This window comes from Phaethon lepturus, unplaced genomic scaffold, assembly GCF_000687285.1.
Source record: "Phaethon lepturus isolate BGI_N335 unplaced genomic scaffold, ASM68728v1 scaffold1139, whole genome shotgun sequence".
Lineage (NCBI taxonomy): Eukaryota > Metazoa > Chordata > Aves > Phaethontiformes > Phaethontidae > Phaethon > Phaethon lepturus.
The window spans coordinates 35,692-57,484 of NW_010560987.1; the positions used below are offsets into that span (position 1 = coordinate 35,692).

The following is a 21,793-nucleotide window of genomic DNA, read 5'->3' on the forward strand; positions in this document are numbered from 1 at the left end:
GCAGAGTTCCCCTAACATCAAAGCGAGCATATGATGTTAGCATTGTCTGTTCTTTAAATGCAGGTCGCTATCGTTGAGTATCAGTGAAAAATTCAGGGTTAGCCTGAAGCAGCAGATACCGGAAAAAAGACACTACAGAGCACTTAAAGATACATCTTTATTTTGTTTTCCCCATGCCTACATCAGCTTCCTTCAGAAGTTTTTTGTCTGTGCTTTTTTTCCCTCTCCTGGCTGCCTCCCCCTTACTATTTTTTTTTTTTTACTGGATTAATCCTTTCTCATTTTGTAAACAGTAATTTAATTATATGTCCCCTTCTTAAAAAGAAAGCTCAAATACAGAAGAAATAAACTTTAAAATACAAACTCACTAATCCTGTAGTCCACTGCTGTAACAATACGTAAATAGATTGTGCTAAATGTAGGTAACTGGTGCATAATCTCTTAGAAATGTAATTGAACTACTTAACTGTTTCTTGGTTCAACCCCGGTTGAAACCAGACACAAAAGGTAACAAACAGTCTTAAAGTATGATTTCTTCCTTCTAAGTTTTCTCCCTTTTTTCTCTCTCCAATTTTCAGGCATGGAAGAGGAGATGGTTCGTGCTTCGCAGCGGCCGTTTAACGGGGGATCCAGATGTATTGGAATACTACAAAAATGACCATGCCAAGAAGCCTATCCGAATTATTGACTTAAATTTGTGTCAACAAGTGGATGCTGGATTAACGTTCAACAAAAAAGAGTTTGAAAACAGTTATATTTTTGATATCAACACTATAGACAGAGTTTTCTATTTGGTAGCAGACAGCGAGGAGGAGATGAATAAGTGGGTTCGATGTATCTGTGATATCTGTGGGTTCAACCCTACAGATGAGGGTAAGTTCTGTTGTTTTTTCTGAGAAAGTGCGATGCCTACATGTGAAGAAAGTTTCAAAGATCAGATGACTATCTTTAGCTGGCACATGTTTTAAAACTTGTATGCATTGGTTATGAAACTTCCTTGTGACTTTGAAAAAAAATAAGCAGAACAGAGGAAGATACTAAGAATTTGTTACAAATTAAGTGTGCCATAGAAGTTGGATGATGCTCTTCTGTTTTGCATGATGTTAGGCCTTAAGAGTATAGGAAAAATCTTTAAGTAAAATCATGCAAAACAGAAGATCATCATAATCATCAAAGGAATCTCATTTGGTATAAAAAACGTATGGTTATGCAAGCAGAAGCAGAACAGAGGAAGATACTAAGAATTTGTTACAAATTAAGTGTGCCATAGAAGTTGGATGATGCTCTTCTGTTTTGCATGATGTTAGGCCTTAAGAGTATAGGAAAAATCTTTAAGTAAAATCATGCAAAACAGAAGATCATCATAATCATCAAAGGAATCTCATTTGGTATAAAAAACGTATGGTTATGCAAGCAGGAATAATTTCTCCGTCTGCTTTGCAACTCGGAAAAAAAAAAAAAAATCCGCCCCCCACCGGCCGGAACAAACAGAAAATAACTTGTAGTTCTCCACTATCCAGCTCTAATCCTACCAAAATAGATGTTGTGTGAAAGCAGCTTGTAGGAAACAGGATGGTGTGTTTAATTCCTACAAATACCTTGTGGCCATTGCTTGTCCTGAATCCATCCTTATTTATTTACTTATTATTCCTGCATTCCTTGTGGAGATTAGTGGGTTGCATGACTTGCTGTAGCTCTGTGCATAGTCCCAAGGAAAGATTAAATAGGAGTGGTAAGAGGGTTATAAATAAAACATGCCTGACTGAAGGGGCTAGAATTAAATCCCTGGTTGTTGTAGGATTATGGATTGAGGGAGGTAGGGGGAAAAAAGGGCTTGCATCTTTTCAACTCCAGCCAAATCTTCAAAAATGACCGGAAAATATTCTTGCTTTCTGAAGAGGGGCCCTTTCCTTTCTCCTTATTGCAGTTTTGAACTAAAACTTCGTCATGAAAACTTTGTCTATGAGTTGCCACTCTTAATAGCAAATTCAGTGAAGAGTATTTGTTTTGACACTTCCAGCATGTTTTTATGACATTCTGAATGTGAGAGACCACCCGCAGCACGTTTCTAAGAGCCATTGCCATGTGATTCAGTGTTCAGCCTGCCAGGCATCCGTTACGTGTATGGGAGAGAGGTGGGCTTTTCGGTGGATAACACACTAGTGCCCCGGTGCAGCCGTGGGCAGGAGACGCTCAGAAATCGCTGGTTCTGGGGATGAAGCAGGAATCTGGGAAGTAAGGAGGAAATGTGTTTATCTGGCAGCTCTTGTGTGTGCGGGAGCACAGAGGAGCGTGTGTCCATTGCGTGGAGCGGAGAGGTGGGGTCCCCTCAAAGCCATGAGGCCTTTCCTTGCTGAGAGCTGGTGTATTGGTAATCCTTAATTTTCTGTTGATGTTACATCTTCTGTTGAACTAAAGATGGAACACGCTATGAATGCAGAGAGAACTATGTCCTCACTGGCTGTTTGGACCAAAACTGGCTTTTGCTTCAGTCGATTGTATCGGTAACTTATCCCCATTATACTCTCGTTGCCTGTTTGGCATTTCAGCTTTGTCTGAATTATCCCAACGCCTTTACTTTACATAACTGAGAGTTGACAGTACTGTCTGTTTTATGGGTTTAGTAATGTCTTGCAATGCGTTGAGGAAGAAATAAAAAAGGGAAATGGGAAAATCAGTTGCTGAGTGTCTGTTTGTTGCCAAGTTGTTGTTTTGACAAGATAAATCTTCCTACTCATGGAAGATCAAGTCATAAATGTACTTACAAGATCTGTGTTAACCTACAGTTTATTTTGAGAAGTTAAAGAGTAAGTGAAGTTCACTGCAGACCATAAAAAAGCACTGTTATTTTGGTACGGAACTAAACAAAAAGAGATGGTATGAGGCATAAGCAACCTTCCCTTTAGCCTGTGGAAATGGAAGATAGTTTTTTTTGAAGCTGGACAAAATGTCTCTTGCCAGACTCGTTAAGGGTCTTGTTATGAGAGGACTGTCATTGTGTCATCCTTGGCTCAAAGAATGAGGGCACCACTGGCCTATTGCTCCTGCTGCTGTTCGTTTGGAAGCCCCAGTCCAATTGCTTCCTTGGATTTACACAGAAAAAAATTCTGAGATGGTGATGGTTAGTGCTATCAGAAAATGAATATGGAGTTGTTCTGGTGTTGGGAGGAATGAGGGAGAAAGTTAATCATAACTGTGGAGAGACCAAAAAAATAAAGATCACTTCAGACTAGCTCTGAGCTGCTCCTTTCATACTTAGTGAAGACTCAGAAATTCCTATGATGTGAAGTTTGTATTTTTTTTTTTATTCCTTTTCTTAAAAATGAGTATTCGCAGTAATTTCTAACTATCTAATGCTTTGTTGTGACCTTCCAACTAGAAACTGATTTATGCACATGAAATCTGTTCATTTTGGAGATCTGCAATTTTACATTCGTATTCGGACTGAGCAGATAAATTTATGTTCTTTAATCATATTTACAAGCCATTGAGTCTCCAGTTTTCTGACTGCGTCATAGTAGAGTTTAATCTGTAATGATTACATTACAATTACATTATGTAACTTTTTATAAGGACTTCCTTTTAAGGAAGGGTTTATAGACATTTAGGTCTTTTAAACTGACAAGAAGACAGAAACATGAAGGAAATTTTTTTTTTAAATAAGGTAAATAATTCTACTTTTGTAAAGAAATTTATGGGTGTTTTTTATGTTCAGCTAATGCTTCTTGTTTTCAGATGGAAGCTGTAAAACCTTTCTGTAGTATCTTTTTCAAATGCATGTGCGAAGGCGAGGGGAGCTACACATGAGCATGGGTTTTAGGTTTACGACTGAGTTTCACGCGGCACTTTTAACACTCATATTTTCTCTGTAAGGTCATAACATAACAGGTCATTTAGGGGTATAAAATGTAACTACAAGCAAAAAGGCGTTGCCAGTGTTTTGTGCACCTTGAACTCCAGTGAGACGTTCTAGGATGGAGAGACTAAACGGGCATGGGAAACGACTGTGCTCCTCTGCCTGGTGCTGTGGAGACCTTAGCCGAAATACTGTGGCCTGAGCTTCCAGAAGGGTGAGGATGATATGTTTAAAGAACGGTAGAAACAGAGGAAACGGATTTTTTTCAAGTGATCAATGAGGAGAAAAGTTGAAGGATTTGTTTTTCCTGGGAAGAGAATACTAAGGGAAGAACTGACTTTCAAAGTATAAAAAGCTGTGACAAGCTAAAGACATGGATCAGTTGTTATCTGAAGAGAGAAGTAATTTGTTTCTTTTTCAGTAAGTGATGTCATGATAAAGAAAAACCTTCTAAGGCTATTTAAGCACAGGCTGTGAAAGCCCTTCCCTAGAATTCAGTAGACACATCTGTGATGAATGTTTTATACGTGATCCAGCTCCATGTTTCTGTAATGTAGTGAATTGCGTGCTTGGCAGAGCAGGGGAAGGAGGAAATAATCTTACTATATGCAAACATGTTACTTGCATGTATTCATTTGAATAAAGATCGCAATAACAAAGTAAACCAGAAGAAATAACGAAGTAAAGCAAAAGAAAAAAAGACAAGGGAAGAACAAGACATTGAAATCTACAATTACATTTACACAAATAATTATATGTGGTAAAGAAAGTTTCTGTCATCGTAAGGACTGTACTTTGAAAGAGCTACAGCTTGCTTCACACACAAGGCTTTCCAAGTTTGCGGTATTTCTGTTCAGGCAGCTGCTATCTGGTATATGCCTCTCGTGCTTTCTGCATTTTGAACAGTAAAATTCTTTTCAGATAACCATTTTTTAATCATGTTCTGATAATACATGCCCTGCAGGTTGATCATAGCTTGGGTGCGGTATCAGTGACTGGCAGGATGAACGTAACTCCACCTTCCGATCCCGACTCCTTGTACTCTCTCTAACGCTGCGTGGTCAGGCATCCCTGCTGCTACGCTGTGCTGGACATCTCCGTAGCGGATCAGGATGCCCCTGTGCCACAGGGGTACCGCCCTTGTTACACAAGCATGGAACAGAAAACAGGCTCTGCTGCTAAGAATTTACTATCTGCAGCAAGAGATGTCTACGTAGGAGCAGAGGCATGGGAAGAAGTGAAAGCAAATAAGGTGGCTTTGACCATTGTGACAGATAAATGGTCTTAGTGCTTCAGCTGTTGGCTGGTTGTTGAGCTCTGGGGTTTTTGAGAAGAAATTTTCAGAGGGGGGTCTTTGATAAATAGGTAGTGGACTTTGGAGATGTTTAGGGTGCCCTTCCTGCATGAAGGGTTTGCCTGTAAGAAATAAAAGATGTTCTCCTTTGATGGCTTTAACAGTTGGATGATAGAGGCTGGCACACTTGGCAAATTAAAATCGCTATCTCAGTAACATATGATGAATATCAGAGACCTTGGTCATGGAAGTGCTCAAAAGTGAGGAGAAGTAGCATGACCTTTTTGATGAAGGAAGGCAGGCTCTGGAGGCGTGTAGAGAGAAGTGCAATGACAGAGTAATAAAAAGCATCTCTCTGTGGAGGCTTTTTTAGTTGCTTGTTTTGAGGAAGTAGAGATGGGAGATAATGGCCACTGAGATGTAAAAACATGGGGATTTTTGAGGGTGGAATTGCTGAGAGGAAGGTGAGGATAGACTGTTGAAGGAGGCTGTCAGAGTTGCAAGATTTCATCTGGCAAAATTGCAGAGGAATAATAAAATTAAAAGAAGTGGAACCACAGAAGGACCTGAGATTTGGCCTAGCAGGTTTTGTAGAAGTGGTAGCTGGTGGCTAAAGAGCTAAGTGAAGGAAGGCAAGGCTGAGGTGATCCTTGCCTGTTGCCCAAAGGAGAAGGAGAAGACAGCAGAGAAGACTAAGATGTCTTCGACTTCAGATGATGTGGTTAAAGGGCAAGTGGCCAAGTGAGATGATGAATAGAGCACAAAGTCTGCAACAGGTCTTCCCTTACAAGTGCGCGAAGAAAAAATACATAATGTTAATGCCCCCAAAGGCATCCAGCAGGAACCAGGGAAAATTAAGCTAATTACCTAGGCGTATTAGATTCAGTTTATTTTTGCACAAGGAAGGGTGGACTCACCTTTCGTATGATTTTTTTGGACGCCTTTGGGGGCATTAACATCGCCTGATGAGTTGCTAGGAGAAGGGGATTGCAAGAACGTGGACTTGGAAAACTGTTCTGCAGATTGCTAGTTCCCAAGTCGTGAGGTGCTGTGAGGCGGTACATGAGGCAACTGAAAACCCCTCCGCAGCGCAGAGGTGCCCACGGTTCCAGAGTGCGGCCCCAGCTGGGCAAACTGGCCGGCTGGCTGGAGCAACCTGCTCTGCCAAGGAGAGCTCTGGGCCTTTTTGGTGAAGAAAAAACCCCAAACTTTTCAGTGTGGTGGGCTGCACTGTTTCTCTTCATGAGCACCTACAGAAGTTAGCCTGTAACAGGATTCTTTGGTTACTTTTCCTGCGTCACCCAGCCTGTGTACCAGCTGAAGATGGAGAGAACAGGCTACAGATGTTTCTTCTTTTCCCCCTTTTGAATCAATAGTCTTAAAAAAAGAAGAAAAAAAAAAAAAAAAAAGGCAGGCGGAGAGGGGAAAGAAATTCTGAGTGGAAGTGCTTTTTGTATTTTCAAATTTTAAATGGGTAACCAAAAGTGCAGCTTAAAATTACATATGAACTGCAGATAGTAAGTACTAAATTTTAGATGTGACCTCTGAAAGCCTGAAACCTCAGCGTGTGATAGGAACTTGGATCAGTCATGTTGCTGGTTGGGGTGCAGGAGGCAGGGCTGTCCTGAGCATAATACACAACGAGCCACTGAATTCTCCGCTAGTGTTCGGAGCGGTATCGTGGTGATCTTCAGAAAAAGAGAGATACTTTGAGATTATATTAAACTGAGAAAACAAACTTACGAAACGCACAGGAACTTTTTACTGAAGCATTTGAAAGGATTTTCTCTGGGTTCCGCAGAAAGGTTCAGAACTGAGGATCGCTGCATAGCTTTCGTATTGATTGTAAGCTGATCACTTCATGTTGAAAACCAAACCGGGAATAACCTGTCCGTGCATCTTCTGGACTGGACCTGGCTCACATATATTGAGTTAAATATGTGAACAGTGCAAGTGCTTTTTTTGCCTGTGTCCGTCGGCGTACGCATGCTTGCGCTCTGTGTGTGCACATGCACACACGTGGCCCTTCGCTTCCAGGATCTTTCACTTGAGACAGTGTAGAAGCTGACACTAGAGGAAACTCCACCAGTGTATTTCAGGATGTATCTCATTGCATTAAGCAGCACAGATAATGACATAACAGACTTAATTAAAAAAAAAAAAAAAAAGGAAAAAAGTCCTTTTAAGGATTGAAGTGAAGGGTTTTTTTATTATGGCTCCCACTGTTGTATCTGTAAATTTTTGTTCAAAGTTATTACTCTAGTATTTTTTTGGCGATTGGTTGTTTTAATGATAACTTCTGCATCATAGTAAACGGATTGAATGAAACATCTCAGCAGAACAGTAAAATCGTGCGATTGCATGTCTGTTGCTGATTCACTGCCACAATGGGAAAATCCCATTTCTATTTTCATCTTTCTACCTACGATCTGCAAAGAATGCATTTTCTTACTTTGATTGCAATTTTGACATTTAACAAAATGCTTGCTGTAATGAGGCTTCTGTGTTTTGTTCACTATGAGAACATTTCAAGTATTTGCATAACTAGAATATTAAGAGACTATATATCGTGATGTAGAAAACACTTTAATTTTTGCTCTCATTAAAAAAAAAACACAAAACCAACCCTAAATGCAAATCCCACACTCAAATCTTCTAAATTGTCCATAAAGCACAGATACAGGAACATGTGGAATAAAGAAGTTTTATATAGTTAAGAAGGAAGAGAGAGGAGCCTTTTATTATTCTTGTTCAGAAAATATTCTTTTTATCTCATTAATTTTATTATTGCTTTATTAGTAAGGCAAATACAACAATGGTTATGAGGAAAAAGGTATAAATTCTAGTGAAGATGATGCCTGTAACTGCTCTTAAACCAACCAAGAAGATAAAACTCTTGCCCTGTTTTGAGAAAGCTGCTTGTTCTAGCTGTACTGAATGCAGGAATTATAAAAACAAAATAGGATTCTTGTTACACTCATTTGCATGTTAAATATACTGGATGTTTTTCCAGCTCCCAGTTATTTCAAAGCAGTCCGAGTGTCTGAGCTCTGGGAACAAACCAAATGACTTGCAACGTTCTTTGGTGTGCAGATGACCCCTTCCCTAAAAATCTGCTAGTCCAAAGTGGAGCGAGTTGGTGATTGTACTCTTTGAAATCGTAATAGGCTGCTGGGAGAAACTCTTTCCTTCATATCAGCTTCTGAAGTACGTGGCTAAAGACAATATTTGAGAGGGTACAGATAGGCAAACAGCATTCATTTGCTCAGTGATGAAAGTTCTTAACGTTACTGTTTTCTTCGTAGGCAAATTTGAAATCGCTTCAATGCGTAAAGCAAATAAATGTAGCCCAGCAGTGAAGCGCGTTGGGCTAAGTTTAGTTGCTCATTAAATGAGGCATTAGCCTACACTCTTTAACACAGACAAAATGCCTGTGTGAGGATGAATTTCAGATCAGAAAGTTGGTATTTTAATAGTTTAGCTGAAAAAAAAAAAAAAAATCCCATCCAAATGACACAACCCCCGCCCTCAACAGATCTGTAGGAGGACTCGGGGATTTTGTCAGGTGCTATCTGCGTCCAGATAAATGAGGCAGCTCATCACAAGGAAAGTATCCCTAACGATCCATTAACATTAATGGGCTCCAAATCCTTGCTCAGAGAAGAGAACATGAACCTTCTGAACAGTTGGGCAGTGTCACCATTAATACTCTGAAAATCAAAAGGCAAATGGTTAGGATGGGAACGGGGTGAATTATCATTGTGTCTTGGTAAATCTGTAAGTGTGTCCCAGATTTTTATTTTTTTTTCCCCCCTCATTTTTTGCAGTAGTTAGTTTCCCTTCTCAGGAAGAAATTAGTAGAGCTAGGAAAGGTGAGTGAAGGGAAACCAGATCTGCTTCTGTACCAAGGGAAATTAAGCAGCACCAGCTCAGTAAAGCTATGACAAAGTTGTGTGAAGTTGGGAATGGGCTTGCGAATCGGAGGCAGTTGTTCGCTGCTGCTCCAAAGGTGGGAGCTGAAGGTTATCGAGTGAGACCATCAGGCAGCAGGTTTAAAATAAAAGGAAGAGGTCTTTTTCATGCGGCTCATAGTAAGGTGTGGAGCTCGCTGCCACAGGATGGTGGCTCTTTCAAGCTTCTTGATTTTATTTTTTTCCCTGAAAAAGTTACCCTTCGGTCTTGTTACTCTTCCTGGGAATGCCAGTGCACGTTTATTTATTTTTTTTTTAAATGCATGAACCTCACGTAGGCATGCATCTTACTATATACCTGTTGAGCTCTCCTGACTACCTGTGGTCTGACTGACACACCCATCTTCCCTGGAAGCTGCGGGGACATCCTCTTTGATGTCTTTTTTCCCCTTGTCTGAACTTGGCACCAAGCAGATCTAATGACGTGAAGGTCACGGGTAGACAGGGACAGGGAAGAGGGGTGGGGATTGTGGTACACTGAAGCCCTTGAGGACCTTTGTAAGTTTGGCCAAAGAGTGATAGTGTATCTGGCAGGAAGCCCTTCTTCTCTGCTCTTGCTTGTGCATGAATTTACTTGCATCCCTCGGTTCTGGAGGGGACAGGACGGAGAGCTACTTGTGCTTTCTCCTGCTACCTCTTTTCCAGGAGCAAGAAATACGTGCCTGGTAGGTCCGTTCAGGCACCCCTATTCCTGCTATCGAACCCCAGCTCTAGGGGAACGCAGAAATATCAGTAGGTGCCTCAGATAGGCTCCTTCAAGCTCTTAAAATTCCTAAATATTAGAAAATTGTTAATATTTTAATATTTTAGCATGTAGTAAATAAACCATTTTGTGTGTGTGTGTGTGTGTGTGATCACTGGGTGCCGTCTGGTTTTGTCTTTGTTCTGCTAACTAGTTTGATGGATAGGTCAGGCACAACCTTTTATAAAATTTTTTTTTTAAGTTATCCTACCTTTTCAGGTAGGTTGAGTTGAGGAATTTTCATACACCTAGACTTCTTCCACCCACATGGGTGTGGTGGGATTTAATTTCTGAGCCTCTGTAAGTGCCATGGGAGTTCAAAGCAAGTACTGCTGTTCCCATTTCCACATCTAAATCACTCATACCTAGTATACACAGAACTGGAAGCAGGAGGGCTATATTCTGGTCTGCTCATCTGGTTCTTCCCAGGATAGTGCTGGGAAGCAGAAGCTGGATGAAGTTACTTTGTAGTGCGTAGCCGAACAGGAGCAGTCTGCACTGGATAATAATCTGTTCATTTAAACAATGCTAATAATCAGTGTCCATTCTTGGGATGTGCAAATTGGAATGTACAGTGAGTTGCAAGTACAAGGGAGCCTTGATAATTGAGGAACAATTTGCTTAATTACGTTGTTCTTAGTCAATGTATCATTAAAACAATGAGAAAGTTTAATGATTGTTTAATGTTTGACAGTGTCAATATTTTCCAGTCTCCCAGCTAATTTAATAGTTGGGATACATGTATTTGGAAGGAAAAAAGAAGTTACTCTACAATATACATGAACAGGAAATGGATAAGAATTATAAAGACAAGGTTATTTAAAAAAAACAAACGACCACCGCCCTCCTCGCCCGCCCCCCCCAACCCAAACAACAACAACAAACCACAACTGCTTAATTGATTGTACTAAAATAAAAAGTTGGGGTATGTAATGAAGGGGTTTAGTGGAACATGGTGCCTATTGTACCTCTGTATTATTTTTATAGTTCTAAGGGATCATCTGTTGCAAAAGCAGCATCTTTCCTGTTGCTTTTCAGATATTGAGGGCGCCAGTTCTTGAATGGTGACTAATCTCAAATGTTGAAGTGACCTTGGTCAAAAAAGGGATGAATATGTGCAAGTGCTGACTCAGGCTGCCATATTCAAGTAATAACCTATAGGCCTTTGTTTGCGCTTGATTACAATAACAGTTTTGCGTTCTTAGCTGTCTTACTGCAGCTGTCAGCATCTTTGTTCTTTCTGTGACCAGAAAACAGGTTAAATAAGTCATTAAATAAGGCATACCCTGTGTTTCCAAGGCATACTTAAGAAATTGATTACAATTCAAAAAAATAAGGAGATTATAAAGATTTATATATAAATATAAATACACTGAAACAAGTGTTAATATCCAGATATTCTTACGTCCACTGATTTTACAAATTTGAATTAAAATCTCCGACTTTTCTCATTCTCTGTTAATAAATTTTTTTGGTAATATTGTAAGACGATTTCTTCATTGTAAAAAGAGTGCCTTGCTTCTGCGTTTGCAGATGCTGTGAAGCCACCGGTCAGTTCTTTACAACCATCTGCTGAGTTGCCCTTGCCCATCAACACTTCACCGCCTTCCATGCAAGCAGAATCTTCCCTACCTCCTCCTTATCAGCTTATTAACATCCCCCCACTGGAGTCTTCCTCTGGCCAAGAAGATCCTCAAGACTACCTACTGCTAATAAACTGTCAAAGTAAAAAACCTGAACCTATGAGGTAAGTGACTTTTTTTTTCCCTAAGAACGCTTTTTCTTAATAATGCTTATTTGTGTTACAGGCTTTGTAATACAACGCTAGTTTGTGCTAAGAGCACTTTTTTCTTTATTGCCAAGTCGTTGAACATTTGGATGCAGATAATCTGCCGGGGGGAAGCTACCTGTAACTTTCGCTTCTTTTCTTTCTGTGCTTGAACTTTTTGCAGCAATAGTAAATTGTTTGATCAGCGCTAGACCTGTGTTGCATTTTTCAAAGGTGTGGACAGTAATTGCCAACATGAAGTATCAGATAAATGCAGTGATCCAAGCATTTCATTGTAGCTTGGAGTGATGCATGGCACAGACCAGAGAAGTACCCTTTCTCTAGCCACAGTCTGGTGTGCTTGGACTAGGAAAAGCTGAAGAAATCTAACCTTCCTCCCTTCTGATATTTGGTGCCCCAGTTTTGCCACTTAAAGCTTTCATGGAAGGGATTCAGTAAAACATGCTGGTATTTACTATCACCTGACAGGTTACCATGTCACTGAATATAGCGATCCTCAAAGGGTATTTGTTTATTATTACTGATATGGTTCAGACTCTCAAGCAAGAGGAAGAGATAATTATTTTTTGGTAACTAAGAATGCAGGAGACTTAAGCCACTCAGTTTCTGTATCCTGAATTTTAACTTTTTCCAAAGAACAGATATTTAAAAACAAGCTCAAATAAGCCTTATTTCTTACTGAATAAAGAGTACCCACACAGTCAGTTCTCCAGAAGTGTGCAATAGGAAATTTTAAGGAAAAAATTGAGAATGCCTACTGAATTAAATGTATATTTATTTCTCCAACTGCTACTTCTAACTTAAATTGATGTATAGCACCTCTTGCACAGGAGGGTATGATATTTATGGTAGCTACCTGGGAAATATCACTATGGTTTTTCAGAATGCATCATAGTGGCCATCCGTGGAGCAGGCTGCCCAGGAACTTAGTGGAATCTCCGTCCTCCAGGATTTAAAAAAAAAAAACAAAAAACCAACAACCACAAACGAACTTGACTGGGCAAGCTCCTAAGGAGCCTCACCTGACTTTGAAGTTGGCTTTGCTTGGAGGTATTGGAAGAGCTGGACGAGAGAATCTCCAGAGGTCCCTTCCAACCTTGAGTATTCTGTGGGAGAATCTTATAAATTTCTCTGGCAAGCTTCTTTTCTGCAGTAATTTAAAATAAAATCCGCTGGGGTGTTTCCAGAAAAATAAACAAAACATCATATTCTTTTTGTGATTGCAGACAAGTACATGGAGGGCTGAGGAAAGCTTCCTTTGAAAGTGTTTTCACGAGTATTTCACATACTCCCTTAGGGCCATACCTTTTAGTGGCGGTGCCTTCTTCATCAGCACCTTGATGCTGTGCCAGTTTTACCTGTGCCGTGTGCTCTCCGCTCCCTTGGCATTTTATCTCGCTGTGTTGTGCCTGAGGAGTTTCCTGCTCCGTTTGCTGATGATTACATGGTAGAAAAGTATCCACCCTTTACAGTCTTTCTTATAAAACGGAGGAACGAGCCTGCAGTTCCCCCAGAGTGTGGAATGTGCAGGTTACGAGCGGTGTGAGACGTGCCCCAAAGCCTCCTGCAGGAGAAGGGGAAACCCAGTGTCTGCTTTCTCAGCGTTGAAGGTTTCAGTGTTTAGTGATGTTTAGAAGCTGCCGGTGCCCAGTGTCACCCTGCCTGCCGAAAGCTATCCAAAAGTTTGGTATCGCTTCCAGAACGGCTTGGCGGAGAAGCCTTGGCTTTTCGTTCCAGCACCCTGGCTCATCGGAAATGTGTGTGAGTGCCCGTTCGCTTCTGCAAGGGGTGGGCACAGAGTGGATCTCGAACAACGCCAGGTGAAGTGTGTTTTTAGGAACGGTAAGGTTGGCACGTGCCGTTGACTTTCTGACCTGACTTCCACAGTAGTGTGACCTGTGGGTTAAGTAGAGGCAGTAAAGCCTGAGGAGACCAATAAAAGGGGGCACAAAATGCAGCAAGGGATAGAGTCCATGAATGGCCTGCAGAATTTCTTGAGGAAGACACTGGTGACACAGCAGAGAAGGTATTTGGGTGTTGGGGAAGGCAGAAGGCCCAATGGAGATAAAATGCTAAGGGAACTGAAGAGTGTAGAGCTTGGGAGCATAGAGGTGGCTTAAATAAATGATGTTTTTATAGGAATACTTGGAGAGGGTGAAACATGGCGTTGTGATTACTTGGAAATTATATGGGCTTAGTGTATTGTATTTAACTAAATTCACTAAATAACTATGTCCTTTTGTTAGAAGGCTGTAATACTGAAAATTCAGAATAATAGTTATGCTGGAGTTTCAGTTCCACCTGAAAGGACTGCTTATGTTTCCTGTCTGGTACAGTAGGTGTTCTGCTGGATTTGGGCCAGAGTATAGAGGATAGAGACCTTTTCCTATGAAACTAGTGTCTTCTGTATCTGCATAGCGTGTTACTAAGGTGATCGGTTAGAGGGTACTCTGTGCACTACCGCAGTCCACATCCAGGTGAAGAAAAAATGAAGTGGCTACATAACTTCCCTATTAATTTCCAGACTTGGAACAATTTATCTGTGTATTTCATACAACCTTTTTTACTTAATGTAAAGCGCAAGGCTTAATAGATGTAATTAAATAGGCAGGTATTGTTACTTGAGTGGTTTGTCTCTAGGACGTTTTCCCTTTAGAGTTTAAAGTTGCCGATATGCAGAGGGAACACTTTCTGTTCTAAATTACATGCATTTTACTTTAGAGATAATCTGGGAACCGCAGAATTTTATTTCAAGGCTTTGGGGTTCTTCTCCGGGTGACGCGGGTAACTGTGAAACATAGAGGAAGTATCCAAGCTGCCTCTCTGAAATTTTTAAGGGTTGTGGTGTTTCAGAACTAACAGATAATTTTGAAATCTTCATTACTGTGTCATGCAATGCACCATGCACTGTTGTGAGAATATGTTGGACCCAGCACTTGCAGCTGTAATAATCATGCTGTATTTTGTCTAAAATAGTTGTGTGCTCTGATTACTGTTGACTTGAGAAAGAGCATTCTTTGACTGTAGCATTTAGTGAGATTTCAAGTTTCGTATTTGGATCCTAAATCAAAAAATGCAGCCAAAGACTGTTTCCAAAACCCTTATTGTTCTGGCTCATTTGAGAGGTATATTGAAATACTAAACGCTGTCTTCCTCATCTTTCCTATGTTTATGAACCAGCCAAGGGTCACCCTTTCTCTCGGAAGAAGGGCAGGAATACCTGCTATTAGAAGATTTTGAAAGTAAAAAGATTCCACTGCAGTGAGTGAAGAGTAGCCATTCTTGGAACGCGTGTGAGAAATTAATGACAGAGCCATTAACTTGCCTGAAAATACTGTTTGTTTGAGATGCGTATTGCATGGTGTTCTGTGAGTTTTAACAGAAAAACGATGTCATTTTGGCTTCCATTTTCTGGAAATAGAGCTGGTTGGTTTGTTTATTTATTTATTTATCTATCTATCCATCCACATTTTTACTATGCTTTACTAGGCTAATCTGCCCCAGATTGCTGCAACGCAAGAGCAGTTTTTTGTTGCCACTTTGTTCCTAGTATTCTGCTTAATTGGTCATATCGATTCCTGCAGATGGGAAAAGAATCAGCTCAAAAGGATGCGTGGTCGAGCCTGAATACAGCATATTAAAAAATGGGATGATTACCCCTCAAGATTAAAACACTTCTAAAAATTTTTTTTTCCTGGATCTCTGTCAACAAGTAGTTTTTAGCACGTGGAGGCGGGCTTTTTATTCGGTCCTCCCACCTCAGCACCCCACCTCTTCTCTGTGCCCCTTCAATGCCCAGTGCTTGTAGATCAGCAGGCTGTACAGTTCTCTCTTCTTGATACGCGGAAGGAGGTGTCCAGTCCTAGCACTGAGCAAGGAATGGTTTGGCCAGTTAGCATAATTTGCAGATATGTGATGCCTGCGTGTGATAACACCGAATTCATGTCACAGTCATCCTCTGCTTGTAAATAGAGTGAGGAGTTCTCATTGTATTATATCCAACTTGGCCATTATTTTAAACCAAGGCATAAAAAAGCATTAATACTTACCTTAATAACCAATTGTTAAAGGACTATTTAAGCCAATTGATTTTTTTTGTTGAGCTGTTCTAAAGTGCATGGGGAAAAATTAACATTTTCAGGTAAATTTAAGTGTAGAAGTCACCAATCATCCTACATATGAAATCCTTTAAAAAAAAAACCAAAACAACAAAAAAACAGGAGTAAAGTCTGTCCTGGACTCTAGCCTTAACCAAAATTTCCTCAAGATAACATGTATCAACTATGCATTGTGGATTTTCAAAATGGTACGTAGTGTTCTTATCCTGATAAGTGGTTAATACTGACTTCTGAAAACTAGCTAAACTTCAGAAGCTGAATTCCCTGTCTTAATTTTGGCATAAAATGCTGTCTTGGCGCATGTTTCAGACTGTCTTCAAACTTTTGGTCTTGCAAAATCAGATTGGTTACAACCCATTCATATTTTGAAAACTATTTCAATAGACTAAGCAGTTGATTCCAAAAGTTTATTTTTAAAAATACGAAGTAAATCAGAAACACTCTCCTCTAACGTAAAATGTAAGTCTTTGCCATCAGCTAAACAAATGACAGGCCTGGCTGCCTCGTGTGTCATGGTTTTGGAAAGTCTTCTGTCTTCGTAGGTGCTTGTGGTCAAGAAAGAAGCAGCAGCATTCACTTAGACCCAGAAAAACTCCTAAATTTAAAAATTGTAACATTTGTTGCTTACATATGATGGGTAATCCTTAAGCACTGGCATCATACATGTGCTGCTGTTGCATTTTGGGCTTTGGTTATATACTCCTGCATGTTTTTGTAAGATAAGCGTAGTGTTTATATTTTATTTCTGGAGTTTTGGAAATTTTTTCGTTTTAAAATACAACCTAGCAAACTGGAACTAATAATTTTGGTTCTACAATTGTTTGTCAGTGTCCAGCTTCTCTAGACTGCCCACTTTATTTTTACAGCATATAAAATACAGATCACAGTCCTTGCCATGCTTGCTCATGTAAAACTCACGTGACTTTAGCTGGAACGTTGGTCTGAATGAATACCACAGAACTAGACGAGTACGTCTAGAAAGTGAGGAACTCCTGAACGAATCCTTCGAGTAAAGAGCAAGGGCTGCAGCAGGGGCTAAGCTCGGAGTGTTACTAATCACAGTATGTTCACAATTTGCTATGCACTCTGTAACCTCCCGTAGTTCCTTCAGTCCTACGTGGTCTATTTTTTGCAAGTGTCTTAAACTTCCAGTGGTTCATGAGTGAATCTGCAGCAAAGTAAACTGTTAGCAAACGAGGTATGTTTTTGACGGTCAGCATCGTAAGGTATATAGGAAGTTTCACTTCCTTGGTTGTGCCAAGGATAAATACTTACAGAGAACATTCTCTTCTTTTTTTTGGATCTATTAACCTAAATACAGATTAATGTTCAGAGTCACCTAGAAACCCATTCCAACCAGTGAGACAGAACTTAAATCTATGTTTCAAATAGTAACCAGAGTAAAATTAGTGTACTTTTTCTAAGGAGGAAAAGCCACACCAAAAAACTAAGAACAAGGTAACAGAAAAAGGCGGTACAATTAAAGCTGGAGGATAACTCTCATAAGCTGCTCAGACGATGGAAGATTTTACCTCTGCTATTAAACAGCACAAAAACCCGATGGTTAGGGGAATGATATTTTTCTTGACTGCAGATGTCCAGTCTAAGCTAATCACATCGGTTCCCTTGATAGCTGGCAGGGAGGCTCTTTGGGAGTGATTCATCAGGTTTAGATGGATATCTAATAAGAACAGATTGTGTTTCACACAGTCTCCATTACTCCAATGACTGCAGAGGAAACCTAAATGAATAGCTAAACTGGATTCCTTTCTCCTCAGGTTACCAGAACCCCAGGAGAGAAATCCAGCTGTCCCTTAAGAAAGAAAGTTTTGTGCGATCTTATCGATAAATTGAGATTCGAATAATAAATTCTGGTTGTGATCATTTTGAGCTATAGAACCTCTTAAAATAAGTGGGAAAAATACTTCCTGTGGTAGTCATGCTGTTGATTTTTGTGTATTTTATTCCTCAGAAGTTTTGTGGACTGCATGGTCCAGTTGCTTCATAGAGCTTAGTAAGAGTAGTACAGCAGCTATTCATTGATACACATGCATGCTGAAATATTTGCATATGTGTGTATGAATTAACACAATGGTATGGTACTGTGGCAATGAAAATCAGAAATATATAATGGTATGATTGATCAAAAAGCGTATGGGCTGCATTAACTCCACCTGTGTTAGTATTTTGCCACTGGCTTGACTTTCATTTAAGCAAGGAGTCAGATTGGTAACAGAATTTCTCTGCCTGGAGCAAGGTAACTGGGAATGTTAAAAAAAAAAAAAAAAAAAAAAGATTGCAGCGTGTTTACTTTTCATATAAGTTTACTGGTAGCATTAATGAGTGCTATTCTTAAAAAAAGATGGAATTTCCAAAGAAATCAAAGGTAAACCACTGTGCAGTTTTATCTAACACTGCCTTAACTTGCATTCAGGACAAAAGCACTCTACAGCACATACATCCTATGGTTGTTTTTTTTCCCCCCGAAGAGCATGCTATCTTTCTCCTATTTCTGTTCTTAGCCATTATTTCTCTCTCCTTTATGTATTTCGAACCGGTTTCATCTGCTGACCATATAACTTTAGGCATGTACTTTCGGGTGTTACAAGCAGTCGTATTTTTTCCTTTAACATTTTCTTCATACTGGTTGGAACTAAAAAGTACTGTAAACCCAAGGATTGAGTGTATTATTTTTACCTTTAACAGTGCCATTAAAGTACTGCTAGTTTGCAGCGTTGATTTAAAAAAAAAAAAAAAATTTTAAAAAATCCCCCAGCCCTCAAGCGAACCCTGCTCCAAATTGGTGTCCTGGAAATCACTTGCTTCATGAAACATCAACTTGTTGTTTAGCTGCTGCTAAAGCTCCACACTTGTGTTACCTGTCTCACATGCATGGATTTGTATGTATGTCGTTACTTAGGATCATTTGTAAGTACTACTATTCGTTTAATAATTGAGTTCCTGCACTTCACAAAAAAAAAAAAAATTAATTGGAAGAGACTGATAGACTTTTAGTTGTTTACACTTTAAATGGTGTGTTTATTATTTGCAATGTTTGTTTTTCTTTGTCTGTTCATTAGCATTTCAATCTTACAATCTTATGTGTAGATCTCACGCTGACTCAGCAAAATCCAGCTCTTCTGAAACAGACTGCAATGATAACGTGCCCTCCCACAAAAATCCCGCTCCATCAACGAGCAAGCATGCTGTGAATGGCTTTTTTCAGCAGCAAAGTGTCTATGACTCCCCGCCTTCTCGTACTGGACTGACAGTGGCAGACTGCAGCCTTTACAACCTGCCCAGGAGTTACTCACAGGATGTTTTACCGAAGGCAGCGTCTCCATCTGGGACTGACGCAGAAGGAGAGCAACATGTTTTCAACACCCCGTCAGCAACATCTTCCTTAGATGCACAGATGAGACACATCTCCATTAGCTATGACATTCCCCCCACGCCTGGAGGTACTTACCAGATTCCACGAACTTTTCCGGAGGGAACGTTGTCTCAGACTTCAAAACTGGAGACTATTCCAGATATTCCTCCGCCTCGGCCACCAAAACCTCACCACGCTGCAGATCGATCTCCCGTGGAAACATGTAGCATTAGTCGCGCTGCTTCAGACACTGATAGTAGTTACTGCATCCCTACAGCGGGAATGCCGCCCTCGCGCAGTAACACCATTTCCACTGTAGATTTGAATATCTTTCGTAAAGGTCAGTATTCCATCTTTTCTCCTGCCCTTCCAAAATGTTTATGTTGAGTGATGTCATCTTGCGGGGAATGATGCGATGTGAATGGTACGAATGGGCTGGATAATATGAGGGGTGTTTTTAGCCTTTAAAAAACAGGTGTGTAGCCCTTCACAAAGCAGTTTGTGGTCGCGGTGCTTGAAATGCGTAAGAAAAAGGAAAAAGAGAAGACTATTAAAGGAAACCATCAAGACAGCAACGCACGGAACATTGATAAGGGATGGATATTGCGCTGTTGGCATCCAGTCTTAGCTAAAAATATTTGAAGACCTAGACACATTTATGGTGTTAACTTGTCTTTAGAAAACAGCAGTGAAGAACTAGTCGTCTGGGTTTTTTTGCTAATCAGCTCATATAGCTGAGTTCAGTACTGCTGGTACCAGTCTCTCAGAATGACCCAAGTAAGGTTAGCCTACAGTGGTCCAAATCTGCAGAAGCTGAAAGTGTTTCATGAAGGTCAGTGGGCCTTGGAGTATACCCAGAGCTTTCAGATCAACCCTGATCTGGTGACTTGCCACCAACCTTTATTTCTCTCCTTGTGATAGACATGGCATACTGCAGTTTTTAAGTAAGGTTAAAGTTGTTCCTCATAGGCACCTAAATGTTGGTATTCCAGATGTGCTAGTGCATTTTTTGACTGTTTTTCCTTTAGCAGCTGGGTGTATTTCAGGTCCTAGCAAACCTGGTGGAGCTACTTTTACTTAAAAATTCTGGTGTTTCTTGGGTTTTTTTTCTGCCTGTTTTTTTTGTTCCTGTTCATATTCTCCCAGATTTAAACTTGAAAAATGCAGCGAGGGGCAGAGGTTGGGAAGCTAATATTTATTGTTACAGAGAGCAGTTGTTCTAGTCTTGTTAACCACTCTCGGGCTAAGAGTTTTGGTTTTTTCAGGTTCCTGAGGCAGGTGAACATTACAGTGTTCTTTTTAAAGTGAAATTTTAAACTGGTTAGAGTCGATGCTAATGTTGGAGGGGATTTTAAAGGAGAAATGTTTGAGTCGTGCTAGGTACGGGATGGGAGGCTGAAATGAGGAAGGGGATGGGGACGGGGCTTTTAGAAGACGCGATATGCAGAATGGATGTGATCATACAGGTGCTCAGCTAGTATTGCCCTGTTTGTCATTCATTTTGTAGGCTAAGTGTAGTAATATTGGTGGTTGTCAGTGTTTTAAAATGGCAAAGTAACACCCTGAAAGACTCTGCTTTGCTTTGCTTCTCTCATTTTGCCAAGTTGATAAGTGAGCACTCCTACACCAAAGCTGAGATTGTGAGCCTCAGGAAAAGTAACCTTTCTGAAAATACGGTTTTTATTTGGTGCTTCATAGCAGAAGTGTTTATTTTCCCTCTGAGGTGGAAATCTCCAAAAAACTTGAGAGCTTTTTTTTCAGGGCCAAGAGGGGATAAAACCCAGAGATTGCCCACACTTTCTGTCTTGGCATCAGGAGGAGGGGCATGCCTCTTGCAGGGTAAGGCAGCCTGTCACCTGCAAGGGTGAGCAGGACCTGGGACCCGGGAGCCAGATGTCTCACAAACACCTTTGTCCACCAGCTAAGGACCTTCCTCATGTGGACTGCCGAGAGCCAGGACCTTGAAAATGGAGAGATCTGTTCTGTAGCAGTTCGTTCACACTGAAAGCTCCTGGAGACCACGCTGGGGAGCTGAGAGCAGGGATTCACCTGTTCCTGCGAGAGATGGAATCCTGTTGAGTCAGCACTTTCCAAGGGAAGGGCGTTCAGTCAGAAAACCTTTCTCCGGACCCTAAATTACATCTGCTGTTTGTTTGTTTTAGAGCAGGTTTTTCGTGAGGGCCCAGTATCTCAAAACCCACTCTTAACCAAAGTCTTACACCTGCCTATTTGAAAGGAGGGCTTGGCTGCTTCTTTGAAAGGAAAAATTACTTTTTCTTTTCTTGCCATGGAAAAATGCCGCTATGCGAGCTTCACGTTTTGACTGATGAGTGCTAAGTTTGTTTGTGAACACAGTCCTCTCAAGTATGGACCACAGCTTCAGGAGGTGTGTTTGTATGCTCTCAGAAGCAGACAGTAAATAACAACAGACTCTGGATGCCTGGTGCCAAGTGACAGGAACAGGGATGATAAATAGCCACTTTCTCTTCTTGTTTCTTTAGAAATTAGTTCTCAAGACTGTTATGATATTCCACGAACGTTTCCGAATGACAGATCTAATTCATTGGAGGGCTTCCATAACCACTTTGTAAGTATGACTTGATCTGATGAGAGGCGAGAGTGACAGTACTTGAATGCTCTTTGTTCCCGT

The 21,793-nt window shown here is 40.5% G+C and overlaps 1 protein-coding gene across 1 annotated transcript in view; it reads left to right on the top strand.

Moving 5' to 3' along the window:
* Nucleotides 1-584: 584 nt before the first annotated feature.
* The window catches only part of GAB1 (GRB2-associated binding protein 1), a 42,429-nt gene continuing 21,220 nt past the window's right edge, over nucleotides 585-21,793 (top strand). Inside the window, exons 1-4 of the mRNA XM_010293817.1 lie at nucleotides 585-873; nucleotides 11,397-11,610; nucleotides 18,879-19,483; nucleotides 21,645-21,730. Of these exons, the coding sequence (XP_010292119.1) occupies nucleotides 816-873; nucleotides 11,397-11,610; nucleotides 18,879-19,483; nucleotides 21,645-21,730 (963 nt within the window). The 5' untranslated portion in view covers nucleotides 585-815. The remainder of the gene's footprint in view (nucleotides 874-11,396; nucleotides 11,611-18,878; nucleotides 19,484-21,644; nucleotides 21,731-21,793) is intronic.